Raw genomic sequence first — 17515 nt, 5'->3', positions numbered from 1 at the left:
TATCAGTGTTTAATTACCGGTGAATACAGGAATAAAAAATTATATCAGTAAGGTCATCGCAATATACCAACAGGAAAATCTCTTCAATATTTATGTTTATATTTACTAATTTTGTCACAGTGATCACATGCATTAGTAATTTCTAAGTTTTACGTGCAAGAATTTTAAGCAAATGGGTCATGAAGGTAGCTGAAAGTAGGATCATGTCAATCTATGATATTTTCCTCTATCAGCATTTCAAAGAATCACACGAGCACAACTAACCTTGATCACTTCCTTCTAGCTAGCTTAGCTTCTTTTTTAGCGCAAGTACCCTCATTTCTATCTCCTCTCTCTTGAGTTTTGGCTAGTGTTGATTACTCAATCATTTTCTTGAGTTAGGTTGATTGGGGGGGTAAAAACACATGCATCGTTTCGAACAAGGATGTCTCATCCGTTGGTCAAAGCTTCTCACGTGTCGAAGAAGTAGTGGATACACAATGGCACACGATTCAACCCTGCCGATTTTTTGCTTGTTCTCTCTATAAAAATCAACCTGGGGCCATAACATATTACACCAACAATTAACTCTACATGGGTTTGAATTTGCGGCCTAAGGAACCTCGCTGCAGGTATGCACTTCTTTTCGATCATCTTGTTGCCGAATTTCGCGATCCATAAGTGAGCTTAATTAATTTCTTAATAATATTAAGGTGATTAATATGCTATAGCTTTAGGTTAGTTTGAATGAGTAATTTAAATTGAGCACTGTTTTCAGGTGGGTTCAGTACCATATGGAGCCATGCAGCTCACCAGGAAAGAATAAACATGTAAGATTCATAAGGAATTGTCAACGACTGGGTTAGTGGATTCCATGCTATGCTTGCCAGGTGAGTAGTCTTTTGCAGATTAGCCTTTGTTTCGTTGTCTGTTCGACCTTGAACACATGGATATGGTTAGGACTATTCATTAATTAAAATTAAACCCTGATTAGCTTAGAATTTCTTTGCTCTCCAACACGATGCATCAAAAACAGATCCATTAATTATTACCATAAATATAACTACACTATGCAGAATTAAAATCCCGTGATCATGAAGTAATAGTCTAACAAATTACTATACATGATTTGTATCCATATATATAGTAAACACGCATGAAAGCTGTACCTTTAATTAGTTCTGGTTTTCAGGTCCTCTAATTAATCTGATCCCCTCGATAAATCCAAAGAAGTGCTTTTATATATATATATATATGATCTGGTCTGATATTCCTGCCTACAAGGAGAAAAAAGAAATCTGACCCGTAGGAAGTGGAATCGACCTTGAGTAGATGGTGAATGCCTAAAAAGCTGTGCTTTAAACTAAAGTTTGAAAAAAATCAGGAGTTAAAGGACAATAATTAATAACAAAGGTCTTGGAAAGCGCGATTACAGGTGTGATGCAAGAAAGACTTATAGATCTAGGTGAATATTGAAGTTTATGTATCAGAAAAAATAAAGTAAAGTTCTTTCGATACACTTATTTCCACAATCTCAAAGAATCTGCATTAGAGCTGACTTAAGATGTACAGTAGCCTTGAAAACAATTATAAACATGGCTTTTTAAAATATTTAATATTTTTTTTTAAAAAATTAATGTACATCATTAAGTGAGATATTGGACAATTTTTATTTCATATATGAGACATTTTGTTAATTAAATAGTAGCGATTTTTATTTTATAAAATATAGTTGATAAATATGTTTTATTTATTTTTTAAACTTTTTATTTAATAAGGGTCTTGAAACATTGCTAAAGTTGTATTTAAACATTGCTATAATGGTTTAACTTGTTTTTTGGCCTTGATTTTGCTGCTGGAAATTGGTTAAGATAGGCCAGTGTTGGTGAGTTTCCTCATTTCTTGGACTTTTGAGGTTTCTTGAATTTTTTTCAACAAATATTAAAATTGATATGAAATAAGTCTATTTGTATTTTATTTAAAATGCTTATATTTCATGTCATTTTAAATAAATATAAAGGTTTTTATAACAAAAAAAAATTATATAACAAAAATAATTTCTAAATTGAGGGAAAATAGTCAAGGTTGCTAATTCAATTTAATTTTATAATAATTTTAAACAGTATAATTGAATTCAATTATATAGTTTAATATTTTATTTCAGATATAAAAATTATAATGGATCATCAATTGAATTCAAATAATATGTGGAATTGAATTCATTTTCATATATGCGCAAATACACAACTATATTATATTCCTAAAATCTTATAATCTTGCATACAAACAACTCCTTCAAAATTTACCATCATTTTTTGCCCAAACAACCTTCAAAGAATCACAAAAGTAATAAATACAGTTTGATCCTTATTACATTCCCCCCTGCAACCTCCAAATAATTATAAATTATTTAGGACATATATAGTTTTGCAGAATAGTAGCATGTTAGTATGATAATTTAGATCAGATCTGATGAATTTAGCATCTAGATGTTATATATGTCCTAAATGATGTTTTTATGTAGAGATGGTATAATTGTAAATTTTTTTATTTTTTTTACTACAGCGGTGGTAAAATTAATATTCAAGGGTTTTTTTTTAGAAAACAAGATTTTCTTATATTTTATTTTCTCTTTATACTTGGTATTTTTATCATTTCATACTTGATTTATTTATCATCTTTTTTTCTTATCTTTATTTTTTTATAATATTTTTTTTTAGTTTTTCCTTTTTTTTCCTTTATTGTTTTTTTGGAAAAAAAAATATTTTTATTTTTATACTTTGAATATTTATCACTCTATACTTGACCTGTTTATACCATTTTTTTTTTACATTTATTCTTTTGTAAATTTTTTTATTTACACTTCAAAAAAAAAGTATTATACAAATACTAAGAAAACAATGTTTTATTATAGCAATTGAAGAATTGTTTTATTTTTTTGCTATATTAAAAATTAACTTGAAATATTACATGTTTTTATTAATACATATAATTTTTATCATATTTTATTATATATAAGCATCATTGTTTTGATTTACGGTAATATTTTTTATTAAATATAAAAAATACATTAATAACATTTATATATTATTTTTTTTTATTAAAAAAAATTATCAGACCTGTAAGAAAACAAGTGGTTAATATGTGCAAGAACAACACTGGAAAAGTTTGGGGAATAATTGGTTCGTACAAAAAGGCAAAGTAAAAGCAAACCATTTTTTATCCAAAAGGAAAAGTAAGAATGATAAATCGATAGTTCTAGAAGTTTAAGAACCTTAAGGTCGAACACATGACGAATGGAGGGCACAAGCAAGGGACTACTTATTTGGCAAGTGTTTGCATGGAATTTAACGCCCTATTTAAGTTTTGAAGGCTTCTCCATTGTAAATAATTGCAACTAATTCAAAGGCCTGAAGCAACATGAATCGTCTTCGAGCCAAGACACTTGAAGGCTTCTCCATTGAATATTCTCGGTTAATTTGTGAAGTTTCGATCAAGAGAAAATCTTAGCGAAAAGATGGAAGACCAAGACGTACGCTGGAAGGTGAGATCTCTGTCATGTTTCCTTTCATCTTATATGAACTTCTTTGTGTTCGAGATTACTTTATTATGTTGTAAAAGTTATTAAACCCGCTTTGATGGATTGACTTATTTCACTGTTTAAATTTTTAAAAAAATTAAATTAAAATTGATCTAATTAACTTAGTAGAATAACTCGTATTTCAAGTCACCTAATCAAAAATTATTTTGATTTTAAAAAAATATTTTTTTATTCAAAATAACATTATTTTAATATTTTTTAATATTAAAACAATTTAATTTTAAATTGACATGGATTAATCGTACAACCACTAATCCAAGTCTTGGAGGGGGTGATGAGGGAACTGTTGTTAGCAACTCTGTAAAAAAAGCATTAGCTAATAATTTAATACGACCATTGATGGTTTCTGAAGTATTTAATGGCAACAATCTTTTTTTCTAATATGATAATTAAATTGAACGCAATCTTTATGATTCATAGCATCTTTCTCGGGAAGGTCCACTTCTTACCATAATGTGTGGCACGGGCGCACCATTTATGATCTCCCCTCGAGGAAGGTCTTGCGCGCTATATAACCTTCCTTGTGTGGAATTGGTTTGTATGATCCTTACTTATTTTGATATCTTGAACATCATCTTTCAGAGGAGTTTTCTTGATGCACGTGAAATTTTCAAGTAATAGATAAAATATCCAAGTAAGCATACGAAGGCAAAATGAGCAACCAAATATCATACATATGAGAACGAAGGAAATGTGTAAGGTTGTAAGGGAAGAGTGTATCTAGTTCCCACAAGAGGATATTGTTCATTTCAATATTTATGTGCCAATAAATCCACGTTCTTATGGATGTAAAAGATATATAATCACCTTTATTGATGATCATAGTTGGAAAATTTGAGTATATTTTTTTGCAAGAAAAATCTGAAGCTTTTGAAGCCTTTCAGAAATATAAAGCAATTGTTGAGAATGAAACTAACCTCCCTATAAAAGTTCTTTAAACGGGTAATGGTAAAGAGTATAACTCGCATGAATTTGTAAATTTTTATAAGACATGTGGAATTAAGAGGCAGCTTACTGTAACTTATATACCTCAACAAAGTGGAGTTTATGAAAAGAAAAATCACACTATTATAGATATGGTAAGAAGTCTTTTGACAAGAAGTGGCTTACCAAAGGATTTTTTGCTTTAAATAGTAAATTGAAGTATTTATATTTTGAATAGAAATACTACACTTTTTGTTCAAGATGCAAAAGAAAGCTTGGAGTGGACAAAGACCGACAATTGATCATCTTAGAATTTTTAGGTGCCTAGCCTATGCCCATATTCCAATTCAAAACAGAAAATAGCTTTATGACAAAAGAGAAAAATGTATTTTTCTTGGTAACAGTGATCATTCAAAAGCTTATAAACTATATAATCCCATCACCAAGAAATTTATTATTAGTCGAGATGTTATTTTTTACGAAGCTGAATTTTGAACATGGAGCAATGATGTTGAGTACAACAATAAGATCAGATATAATGTATTCAGTAAACCTTATGAGTAGATACATGGAGAATCCAACATAATTTCATCTTCTAACTGCTAAAAGGATACTTCGATCCATGAAAGGTTCTATGGAGTTTGGGTTATTCTATAAAAAGGTAGAACAATCAAATTCTATTGGATTTAATAATAGTGATTACACATGAGATCAATATGATAGAAAAAGCACTTCGAGTATGTTTTTAGACTCGGTTTAGGAGCTATTTCATGGTCTTTAAAGAAGCAATCAATTTTCATTTTATCTACCATAGAAGCTGAATTTGTAGCCACGACTTCATATACATGTCAAACATTATGGTTGAAGAAAATTCTTAAAGAACTTAATTTCAAGAGAAAAGGTCATATAGTATTTTTTTTATGACAATAACTCAACAATTAAACTCTTCAAAAATCTAATTCTACATGGTAGAAGCAAACATATTGATATAAAGTTTTACTTTTTAAAAGGTATCACAAAAGATAGAACCATTAAGATTATCTATTGCAAAAGTGAAGATTAAATTGTTGATATATTTATCAAGTCTCTCAAATTAGAATTGTTTATGAAGCTCGTGAGATTACTTGATGTTTGCATTCAAGAAGAGCTTGTTTAGATGAGTGTCTCTCATAGTTAAACTGGGTATTAATAACAACAGTTTAAGTGATAGATTGTTAGATAAAAATTCTAGTCTGAGTAGAAATCCTTGATAAAAAATAATTTGTGTTAGATTAAAAATAATTTGTGTTAGATTAGTTTATTAAAATCCTTAATTAATTAGATAGTTAGATTAGAATAGTTAGAGGTATAATTTTTCTATAAATATAAAAGCTAACACATTCGAAAGCATTAAACAAGTAAGCACATTGAAGTGTGTTGATAAACGTAATTAATGAGAGATTCATCCAAATATCTATCTATTTTATTTTAAACAGGGATGCTTTTTATATAAAATTGGATTTTTTACTTAAATATCGTCTTGTTTATCAGAATTGCTTCTTAACAACAATGAAAAGGCGAATCATTGGCAAACCAAAGAAAGTAGTAATGCTCTTAATCTCTAATTTCAAGTTAAAGAAAAAGTATTTTTTCACATACATGGCATGACTCAATGTCTTAACCAAACATTATTATTACCAAGCTTAATTAAGATTCTCTGGTAAACCAGAATTAATAATACTTGGAATCTCTAATCGCAACATCAATTTGTTTCTAGTATTAATTTCTCAATATTTCTACTTACACGCCTACTCTTTTTAACTTGAATAAAAGTAGCAATAATAAAAGTTGTAAATTATAGGTGCACTTATTAAAAGATTTAGATTTTATTAATTATTGGATATTGAATCTTATTACATATTTATAAAATTTTATATTAATTTTTATACATGTTAATTAACTTGCATTAAACATATATTTGTAAAATAGATATTAAAAACACGGACGTGTTTAAATATATTATTTTTCTAATTTATGTGTTTTTTTCAAAGCTTTTATTAAACTATGTTAGAATGTAAAAAATCCGTACAAAGCGTTGCAAGCTCGGGGAAGTTGCCACGTCAATCATTAGCCTGATTTTTCAAAAACAAACGTGTCAGAACCTGTGATCTCTCTTTCTCTTGGAAAAAGAAAAAATATCACTCCAGTAGCCATCTCATCATCACCGTCCAAAACAAATCAACAGAGAACACGAGAAGCCTCCAAGCCCAAAAAAATCCAGGATTGTAGCTAGTATCTAATATCTTTGTTCCCGAACTATCCACACTCCAGATATTTTTCATTGCCAGCCTTCTCGAACATTCCATATCACTTAATTTGATACTTTCTAGTACTACTATTTTATTCCAATTTTCTATGTATATATAAGTGTTCGAACACCAATTCTCTTGAAGCCACCATCTTGTTACAGATACAAGCCCAACGCCCCCAAGACTTTGGTAAAGTTGAATACGTTCTGAGAGCTTGGCTGGCTAGCTTACAAGTTTTGATGGGGGCTGATCAGCAACAAGGGTTACCGTCTTATTACAGCATTCTTGGTGTTAGTTCCGAGTCTTCTATTAATGAAATAAAGCGTGCTTATCGCAAGCTTGCTATGGTATGTATCAATTGATTTTGGTTTGATATTTCTTTTGAAGTTGCGTGGTATATTATTTATGGGTGGTTGTTTGTTGGTGCAGCAATGGCATCCTGATAGGTTGACAAGAACACCTTCGCTTTTGGGTGAAGCCAAACGTAAATTCCAGCAAATTCAAGAAGCCTATGCGGGTAATTAATTAAACTTCTCTGAAAGCAGCTGACTACTGACAATGCTTTTGTGAGAAATTTTGTTTCCTCGAATCTTTAATTATTTGATGCTTCGTTTTGACAGTGTTATCCGATCATAGAAAAAGAACAATGTATGATGCAGGATTATATGACCCTGAAGACCAAGAAGATGAGGTAGGTGATGGGTGTCAATTGAATTTTGTTTCTAGTTTTAATCCACTGCATTAATTCACTAATACGTTTTCCTTTTTCATTAACGCTCGCTTCGGCTGATTATTGTTTGGTTGCTTGTGTCTGTCAGGGCCTTTCTGATTTTGTGCAAGAAATATTGAATCTCATGGCCCAGGATAAGAGACAGGTATGAATTTGATCTATGATTTTTTTTTATTTACTACTCATTGAGTTTCCCAATTTGCAAATTTATAGTTTCTCTGCTGAATCTTGTGATCAACCCATTGCAATGTAAAGTGCAAATATATTTTAGAGCATTAAAAATCAGATCTTGGAATGAATCAGAAATCATTTTTTCTTTTTCCTTTTTTGTAATAAAAAATACTTCATCTTTGTATAAAACAAAATTGGTTATGTTGCTGTAGAGCATTAATAGGAATCAGATCTTTAAATGAATCAGAAACCAATCCATTTTTTATTTTTTTTTTGTTATAAAGGTGAATCTATCTTTGTAGTGAACAAAATTGGTGCCTTGAGAAGCATCCTTCCTTTTGAGAGCAGGGAAAGTTATGAAAGTATTTGTTTTGGTTTTGGTTTTTAGGAGAGAAAAAAATGGTGGATAAGAATTTTGCTTCTTATCATCATCACTAGCGTTCTAAAATTATGGTGGAAGAGAGTGTGCAAAGTTTATCAACATGGGGGAGTAGTTTGGAAATCTTCAAGTCAAAAGCCACCGTGTAGGGACTAATGTCCCACTGCTGGCACTTTGTGCTGTCTGGACAGGATGCTAAAACACCCAAGTTCTGAAGCATCCTTTCGTTAGGATTGAATTCTACATTCTAAAATTAACTGACCTTTAATGACAGGGAAAAGGAATCTTTATCATTTGGGTGTTGTGGAAATCTTGTTTGTGGCAATTTTTATGCCAATTTGTTTCTGAAATGTATAGCTTGGTTGATCGGTGTGCTTCTCTTTTTAATACCATCTTCATGAATTGTGCACAGGACAAGAGTTACAGCATGGAGGAGCTGCAGACAATGCTCTCGGAAATGGCTCAGGGATTTGAAACTTCATCGTGGTACTGTACACCCTCAATTCTTGAAGAACCTAGAAATTCAAAAAGGGCAAGGTGTGATGCAGATCCAATGATGGACAGGGGAAGTTCGCATTTCAGTCTTTCGGGCTGGGGAGTGTATGGTTGTGGCTAAGAGATCAACATTGTTTAGCCGAGAGAGCAGCACTGTTTCTTCTCAAATCCCAAACATTTTTCTGAGTTGTGGTGACAAGAATATGTGCTCTTGAAATGAACATGCTGTTGCTTGCTTGAATTGTTGGACTGGTGCTTGGGGCTACTGGAGAAGTGGATGGTGGAATGGTTTGGTTTCTTTATTAATCCTTTTCTTTCGTTGACAGGAGATGTATATATTTGTGCCACCAGGAATCTCAAACATATCCATGGAATTACTGTCTGTCCCCTCTACATGTTTGAGTTCAGTGATGGTAGCATTTCGGTTTTGAACTCTGAAATGTCTCTGTTTTGACTTTTGGTAGACGTCTGGTCCGTCTGGGCTTCGGTTCCGATTGTGTAAGATGTTTAAAATGTAGATTAGTCTGAAGCTATGGGTTTTATTGTAATTGAGCCCATTGCCACTGGGCTATCACCGACGTGGGAAGAAAACTACATGGCTTAATCTCTCACCTCCCTCCTCTCTCTCTTTTTTCCCACCACTTTTTTTCTTAATAAAACGAATACAGGTATGGTACTTCTAAACGAGTAGAATACATGCTAGTAGTGTTATTAAGAAAAAAAAAATGACTTGAAATCTAAAAATCTAGAATTTTTATCTGAAATACATAAACTATTTTACAAGCGTGTAGACAACTAATACATTTTTTTTCTAACAATGCATCAATAATTCTCCTATTTTGATCTTCTCCTTAATATTTTGTTTAGACAAGATATTTGAAGTAAATTCAAATTTATTACATGAATATAATCATGGTTAAATAAGTATTGCTTCTTCTTTTTTATCTCTTTTCAGTATGCCAATGCAAAGACGCGGAGGATTTTTTTAATTTTGTTTTTATTTAATTTTATAAAAATTAAAATAGATATTTTTAAGAAAGACAATGATTTGAATTTAGAGTAAAAAAGATTAGTCTAAATTTATTTTTTTCATCCATGTTTTTTTTTAAAAACAAGATTAGCAACATGATGTTTTTTTTAAAAAAAATAAAGATAATTAAAAAAATATTCATAAAAAAAAAATCAATGATCTGAATTAAGAAGAAAAAATGTATCTCTTTAATAAAAACTCAATTATCTTTTGTTTGAAAAAATATATATTTTTTATAATTATTTTTTTTAAAATAAAAACATATAATGATTTGAAAATAAATTTTAATCATGACTCGATAATTTTTAAGCAACTATATGAGAAAATAAAAAATAATTAATTTGATAAGATTATATAAAAAGTAACAAAATATATATTTTATTTTTCATAGAATATTCTTGAGCAATTTTTATATGAAATTATACGTAGTAGATTCATATATAATTATTTATAAAGTAATTATTAATATTAATATTAATAAATCTAGTATTATTTAAAAATTATGATATAATTGGATAATTGTTTAAATTTTATTTTAATAATATTATTATAAAATAAAAACTAAAAGTCTATTATAAAAAAGTTAGGTATGCATAGGTCTAGAAGGATGAGCACGCCTGCACATGCTCAAAGAAAAAGACTCAAGCTTGTGTCTTTTGTTTTTAAATGAGTGGATGTCTTGTTGGTCTATTCTAGTTTTTTTTAAAAAAATAGAATTGACGAATGCATTGTTAGCCTTGTATCCAATGCTTCCTCTACTTAGAATAAAATTTTATCACCTTTATTTTTTTTATTTTCAAAATCTAATTTTCAATCTATTTTCACTTAAAAACACACAAAAACACGATAGGGATCTTAATAGTTTTATTTTTAATTTTAAAATACTCTTTAATCAGTCTAAAAATACAAAATAAAATCAAATATTCTTTTATATATTTTGATAAACTTTTCTCGGTATGATTAAAGACCAAACCGAAATGATCTCTTTTAAACTTCTATATCCAATAAGATTATTTTTATGGCTAGAATGGCCAACCCAAACTTTCCTTATCCCATTTTTAGCAATTTTCTTAATGCTTTCTTACTGTACGTAGACTAACTAAAATGTAAAAAAAATAAAATTTAGAACTAAAATATAAATACATACAACCTCAAGAATCAAATATAAAAATTTAAGCATTAAAATGTATTTTATCGCGTTAATGGTGTCCATAATGCATTGTGATTGATTTTGTTTTAGATTATCAGTTTTAATTTAATTTGATTAGACATGTGGTACATTGTCTCTTTTTCATGATTTTTATAGCATGATAACTTGTTGAATTAATAAACGACAAAAATGATATAATTTATATATAAAAAAATAATGTGTACAGAGAGGTGTTAATGAATATAATTGGATTGAGTCTATATTTATTATTATATCAAATCTAATTTTTTAAATTATAAATTTAATTTTTTTTTGCCCAAGCAAGTTGGAAATATCAAACTGAACTAGATTTTTTATTGATGTTATAGATATTGTTATGCTTATATTATTAATTATCATAGATTGAGTTTAATTAACTAAGATTTGAGTGTAATAAATTAACCCAAAACTTATTATAAGTTATAATAAATAATTTAGGCTTAATATATTAACTAAATTAATTGACTAAAATAAAAGAATTAATTTAATTATAACAAATAATGAGTTGGATAGTATAATATAGGTTGAGTTGGCTTGATCGAGTTTTAAGAAATTTAATCTGTTACTCAACTCATAATATCGATTTTATAAAAAAATTTAACCCATTATCATATATATATATATATATAATACGTAATTTATTTGATTTTAAGGGGTTGAAGGATGCAAATATTTTAGATGAACGCCATGTTCATTATAGGTTCCCAAAACAACGTGTCTCAATTCTAGACGTACCCAAATGGTGACGTGGGGTTTTATTCCTTTCGTGGTCCATTCTCTTCTTCCTCAACAGCCCCTGAGTCAATTATTGACATGGAACAGTGATGCTGAGATACAAGAGAAGGTTTAAGGGAGGAAGGTTCCAAAAGCAATGCTTAAATACAAAATTAAGGTGCATGATTCTGATGTTGACTAGAAAACGAGAGGAAAAGGGATGGAAGATGCTTCAAGCAAATGGGCCGGTGGGCAGTGTTAACTACTCTCCCCACTTTCACTCATCCATGATTGTGGTCGGATTCTGTTATTCCTCAACTTTTTGTCCCCTTTGTTTTTTTATCTCCTTTATCTTCAAGTTCAAGTCCCACGCAATCGCATTCTTCCTGCCTTGGTTCCTTAGCACATCCGCTAGTGTTCAGACAATATACTTCTTTTCAAGAAGAGGTTAATCATTTTCTTACAACCTCTCATAATTTATACAAAAATCTTTTCAAGAGAAGGTTAAAATTTATTGTTGGGAGATTAAAAAAACATCAAATCGAGCCCCATAATGAAGTTCTAGGTATTGATTTGATTTAACGTACTTTGTAGGTGGTCGGAATTGTTTGAAAACTATTAATTATTTTTCTCTAGAGAAAAGTAATTAATAATTTCAAAGAGAGAAAAAAAACTAATGTTTTGAAGGTCAATACTCTGGATTTTTTACAAAACATGATAAATCATTTTACCAATGACTTAGCATGATATTGGACCAATGAATTTTCTTCCTTGAATCGCGGGCCAAGTTTTGGTTTCTGGCGTTTATTCCTTCTAACGATGGCTTGGAAATTAAACGTTAATTGTTGACATTTATTTTTCTTCTTTCTAAAATAAAATAAAGACCTGTATTTCTTCACATAAGAAAAAGGGACCCACAGAGGCCCATAAATAAAGCCTTCAGATTTTTCTTACTTCGTTGCAAAACACTTTTGGAGACTATGTACAGGTAAATAGAATTGGTAAATGAAAATATTATAGTATTAAAAAGGGCCGCTTAGGCTTTTGAACGTCTGAATTGACACATGGATATGGTTTGCTTGCACCATCATGGATTCTATGTACTAATGTTCATAACTCGGTTAAATTTTAAGTTTATTTTATAATAATTATAAATTTAAATTTTCAGAATTATTAAAGATTTATATAGTTATTAATTTTAAAATTTATAAAATTAATCAAAATATATACAAGCTGTATATCTATGTTAATAAATTAAAAAAAAAACAAAAACAAATGCTCGTTGCAATCAATTTTGGTGGCTGTATGACTTCAGAAAGTCAAGCTCCTCTCAACTAACCTTATGGTGGCTACTTCGACGTATGCTCGGGGGAGGAATATTAAACAGCCACCGGTAAGTTTCTTTTCTCTTTTCTTTGACAAATGAAAGTGCCATTGGTCCTACTCCTCCTACTCCTACTCCTACTCTCCTAAGCAAGTAATTAAATTTCTTTTTTCAATTAGATTTGCAGAGCGATGGGCTTTCGCTACAAGAGATTCAATGAGAGAGAATATGGGCACAGGCTCAAGAGTCAAGGTCCGCGCCAGTCCCTCCACGAATTTTAAAATCTCCACATGTATTTACATTTTCTATTTGCATTGCCCCGAAAATAAAATTGGTACCAAACATGTATGGAAAAAATTAATCAATTAAGAGAGATTATTAGTGGGGAAAGAAATTGCTTTTGTGTTAATAATTTATCCAAAACATTCCATATCTATAAAGTCAGCTGAATTAGAACCAATAATTAACTATTACCCAATTGCTCTGTTAATATGGGTTTGATGAAAACAAATCTTGATCAAATCACAATATGACTCAAATTCATATAATATTTGAAGAATTCTTTTTGCTTTTATATGGGCTTCGAAGTCGTACAACGCATTTCACATAGTATTATTCATTTGATATTTGGGTCCAGTTTTTATTTTAAGTATAGTTTTGAAATTCGGTCAGACGGGGTCGACCTGAGATCCAGCCAACCCGGAACTGGAATCGGGCCGGATTAAAGAAAAAATAGGAAAGGGAGAAACCCGGTGTAACCCGGCTGACTCGGCATGTTGACCCCGACAAAACCCGGTCAAAAACTCGGTTGCAACCCGTTGACTTTTGTTTTTTTAATAAAACAACGTCGTTTTGATTTTTTAAAAAAAATTAACCCGGACGACCCAGTCAAAACCCGGAACTCGGGTCTTGGACCGAGTCAGGTTTAAAAACTATGATGTGATGTAAATGTTATTTTTTTATATAAAAAAAAGTGGATGATAATTAACTATTTATTCCAACTAAATCTATTTCGCAGACACACAATGTAACTTAATAAATTATTAAAACAGGGAGAGTAATCAAGGGAAATCTATTCTGATGTTGTTTTCATCTGCCTATAACTTATAAAGACAGCTGAACTATCAATTATTTTGAATGACGTCTCCTATATTTTTTTATTTTCTTTTAATTTAAATAAGTAAACCGTGGGTTAAAACTGGGGTAGTTTTTTCTAAGGACACCCCGATCTAAAACATTTTTATACGGCGTATTGCTCGCGGATATATTTATATTGCTACTTGATCTTATACATTTTTATTCTAAGATCTCCGCAAAGAATACGGAATTTCAAGCACAGCAGAGCTAGGCTGGCTAAATTTCTATTATTCAAGAAAGGTATAGCTTTATTTTCGTTGCAAGGTATACGATTCCACCATGCATAGCTTTAATTGCCATAACAATCTTGTCCTTTTTAATTTCTGCTGGATGAAGAAAGCTTAATTAACAATTAGAGGATAGTGCTGCTACCAACCACACGCGTATGATTTGATCAAGCTGGAAGGGACTGTATTACATCTTTGATCAATTATTAATAATTGTATATTATATATATTAATCCCTCAATGCATGAAGTATATATAAAGAGAAGTTCAACTTTATACACACATAATAATATTAAAAGATATATTTGATTATAAAATTTGCTCTCATCTTTATATTTTTTGATGTGGATTTTAAAATCATCATTTTAAAAAAAATAAACCAACATAAAAACTATATTGAAAATAATGTGGAAAAAGTTTTGAATTTAATTCTAATTGACTCTCCTTGTCATGAAAAGAAATTACACGCATTTTTATACAATGACTGGGAGAAACTATAAGAATTCGTACTCGTATATGTATAAATATATTGATCGGAACGGTGTAGATGGTGGGCCCCAAATGCTGGACCATCCACGTGCACTCTATGGATTGCCGTATGAGAAAAGGCAACACCCTAGCAAAGGAGGGAGAGAGAGAAAGAAAGGGAAAAGGCCCCTAAAAACAAGTCTCCCTCACTCCATTTCTGAATTCTAATAATCAAATATCACCAAATTCCTGGACAACCTTTTGAGACTAGTAGCTATATCACAGTTCCATGCACCTAAGACCATAATAAACAGCTCTTATCAAGCCCCCTTTCCTTCAATCCTTCCACCATATTGATCTCTCTAGCAATTCTCTAACTTCTAGCTAGCCTCATTATTATGCTGTTAAGAATGAGTTTTTTCAACTCTTTGATGCTATTAAGCATGTTTCTTTTTGTTGCGGCACCCGTTCACGGCTTAGATTCAAGGAAGCTTGATGAGACCACCGTGCCTGCACCAACTGAAGAGAAGTGCACGCCATGTAATCCAAGTCCTCCACCACCATCGCCTCCTCCACCAGTATTGTGTCCACCACCACCTCCTCCACCAGAGTTGCCACCACCGACTCCAAAGAAGCCACCATCAGGTTACTGCCCTCCACCCCCACCCGCACCATCCTTTATTTACGTAACTGGTCCACCAGGGAACCTGTACCCTATTGACAACGATTTCTCGGCTGCTGGCCGGCCAACCGTGAGTTTGCAAGTTTGGATTGGATGTGGAATATTGTTAGGATCACTGTTTGTAAGATTTGGCGTTTGAGGCCTGAATTTATAGAAGTTAATCGAGATGGCGTGATCAAAGAGTACTCCAAGGAAAACAAGATAAAGAATTTTCGTGTCCAAGGATATAACCTCATAGCTAAGATGTACTTGGTTCTTGCTTTATTATCTCTAAATTGTTCAGTATCTTGAATAACAGTCTTCTCTTCCCTTTTCGTAATTTCGTTTCAGCAACAATTTTTAATTTCTTTTAATTCCGTCCTGTTTTCTTTTAGTTCTGTTGATGTTGCTAATCTGGTCATGATTTATGGTTTGATAAATGAAAGAAAAGTATACGATCAATTTTGGGTTCTGGGTCTATAAATTAAATGTAAACTTTTACAAGAATAATTAGGTGCTATATATATATATATATATATATATATATATATATATTGTATTATTTATCTTTGATTATTGTGGATGGTATAATGGATGAACCACCAGCATGCATCTCCACACTGGTTAATTTGTTTTAATTAAAAACTTGCCTTCAATTAGGCCCACCATTAGTCGGTGATGTCTTGAGGCATCTCCTCCATAATTTGGACACATGATTCCAATTTTAAAATGTAGGTGGACATACCTTGATTAGTTAGTTTGTGGAAAAAATCAAGTTGACTAGATAATATTGTTTTTTAAAATGATTTTTATTTGTAAATATATTAAAATAATATTTTTTTATTTTTTAAAATACACCACTATATTAAAATAATATATTAAAACAATCTGAAAACAAAAATAAAAAAATAAAAAAGATTAATTTTTTTCAAAAATTAATAAAAGAACTTGTCTTTGTCAATAGGCATTTCTTTATTCTGAAAATAAACTTGTTCAAGTCATTAATGCTTTCATTGGACAAATGGTCATCAGATGGGGACAGTGGTCTATGGCAAGAGATCCAAAAATCAAAGAAGAAATTGAAAAGGAGCCCATCAACACGAGAATAACTTGTAACATTCGAAAAGTTATAAACCTTTTTAAATACTTTTAACCCAAAGTCATTTCAAACAAAACTTACACAATCATTGAGATTTGTGTAAAACAATTGATTCCACGTCGAGAAAAAAAAAATTCCCAAGACAAAATAATTTGTGTTAACTTGGGCCGCCCCCTCCTCTCTCTTAGAAATCCCCTTCTAAGTCCATCTTTGGTTATCAAGATGCAAAGCTTTTAAAAGCCATAGTTGACCCACCGTCTATGTGAGATCTATATGTAGCGGTAAAATATAGTTAAAATCATGATTTGTCTCGATCATGGTTTTAAAAATATATAATTCATTAATATATATTATAATTTTACATTAATTTCATTAAAAATTCTCTTTTAAAATTTCAATTACAAAAAAAACTACAATTTATACTTTTTAAAATCTATCTTTTTAAATTATAATCACAAGAAGTACAACCATATAGAATAATTGCACTAATTCCATAGCTTGGATGCACTAAATCCAGAGCTTGGATAACTGGGCATGGCGCCATCTGTCCCTGCAAAGCCTTCTTGCCCCAGATGTCACGAATCCTGGTTACTAGAAAATGCTTCGAAATCAAAGAGGAGATGACAACCATCTGATTTGGTGTCAGTGGATAAAATCAGTTCTGATCACAAATGTGTCAGATGTCGTCAGGTACAGTTTCTGAGATCTACTTCGGTTTCACCAAATTGTAGGGCCCAGTCACATACATTGGTCTGGTGGGTCATCGGTGAAGTCTGGCAGCTTGTAGTTTGCCTAATCTCTCTCTCTCTCTCTTCCCTTTTTACTTTTCCTTTTGGTTTTCGTTTCTATCATTACTATGTAAACTCGGTCCAAAATTGTCTTGCAAGTTACAAGAAGTGGTTAAAGTGGTTGTGCGTTACTCTAGTTTGCAGAGAAACCATCAAAGACTGATCAAATTAACTCTCAGGGGAAGGTTTGGGATTACAGTGCATGTCTGGTATTATATTTTTTTAAAAAATTAATTATTTTTTATTTAAAAATATATTAAAATAATATTTTTTTTATTTTTTAAAATTTATTTTTAACATCAACGTATCAA

The 17515-nt window shown here is 30.8% G+C and overlaps 2 protein-coding genes across 3 annotated transcripts; both read left to right on the top strand.

Annotated features, from left to right (window-relative positions):
• The first annotated feature begins 450 nt into the window (after positions 1–450).
• On the top strand, positions 451–9178 carry LOC7459785 (uncharacterized). 2 transcript variants are annotated; one of them, XM_024611417.2, is made up of 7 exons: positions 451–611; positions 758–869; positions 6954–7139; positions 7222–7309; positions 7413–7483; positions 7611–7667; positions 8485–9178. In XM_024611417.2, exons 3-7 carry the CDS (start codon positions 7032–7034, stop codon positions 8686–8688), a joined length of 528 nt encoding a protein of 175 aa, XP_024467185.1. In that variant the 5' UTR covers positions 451–611; positions 758–869; positions 6954–7031; the 3' UTR covers positions 8689–9178. The 2 variants fall into 2 exon arrangements, with proteins under 2 accessions (XP_024467185.1, XP_002315886.2); XM_002315850.4 differs by having other exon boundaries at positions 758–3523.
• A 5640-nt stretch (positions 9179–14818) lies between these two features.
• Positions 14819–15657, top strand: LOC7459784 (formin-like protein 20). The gene has a single exon (XM_024609657.2). The coding sequence runs from the start codon at positions 15055–15057 to the stop codon at positions 15475–15477; it is 423 nt and encodes a 140-aa protein (XP_024465425.2). The 5' UTR covers positions 14819–15054; the 3' UTR covers positions 15478–15657.
• The last annotated feature ends 1858 nt before the right edge of the window (positions 15658–17515 follow it).

Source organism: Populus trichocarpa, chromosome 10 (genome assembly GCF_000002775.5).
Source record: "Populus trichocarpa isolate Nisqually-1 chromosome 10, P.trichocarpa_v4.1, whole genome shotgun sequence".
Lineage (NCBI taxonomy): Eukaryota > Viridiplantae > Streptophyta > Magnoliopsida > Malpighiales > Salicaceae > Populus > Populus trichocarpa.
The sequence above is the reverse complement of the archived record's forward strand: the minus strand, read 5'-3'. Positions and strand labels throughout refer to the sequence as shown.

Bases quoted from the DNA above. Each gene is read 5' to 3' on its own strand.
- LOC7459785 (XM_002315850.4), top strand. From the start codon at position 3,497: ATGGAAGACCAAGACGTACGCTGGAAG. The intron at 3,524-6,953 runs GTGAGATCTCTG...ATCTTGTTACAG, and splicing joins ACCAAGACGTACGCTGGAAG to ATACAAGCCCAACGCCCCCA. The intron at 7,668-8,484 runs GTATGAATTTGA...AATTGTGCACAG, and splicing joins TGGCCCAGGATAAGAGACAG to GACAAGAGTTACAGCATGGA.
- LOC7459784 (XM_024609657.2), top strand. From the start codon at position 15,055: ATGCTGTTAAGAATGAGTTTTTTCAACTCTTTGATGCTATTAAGCATG.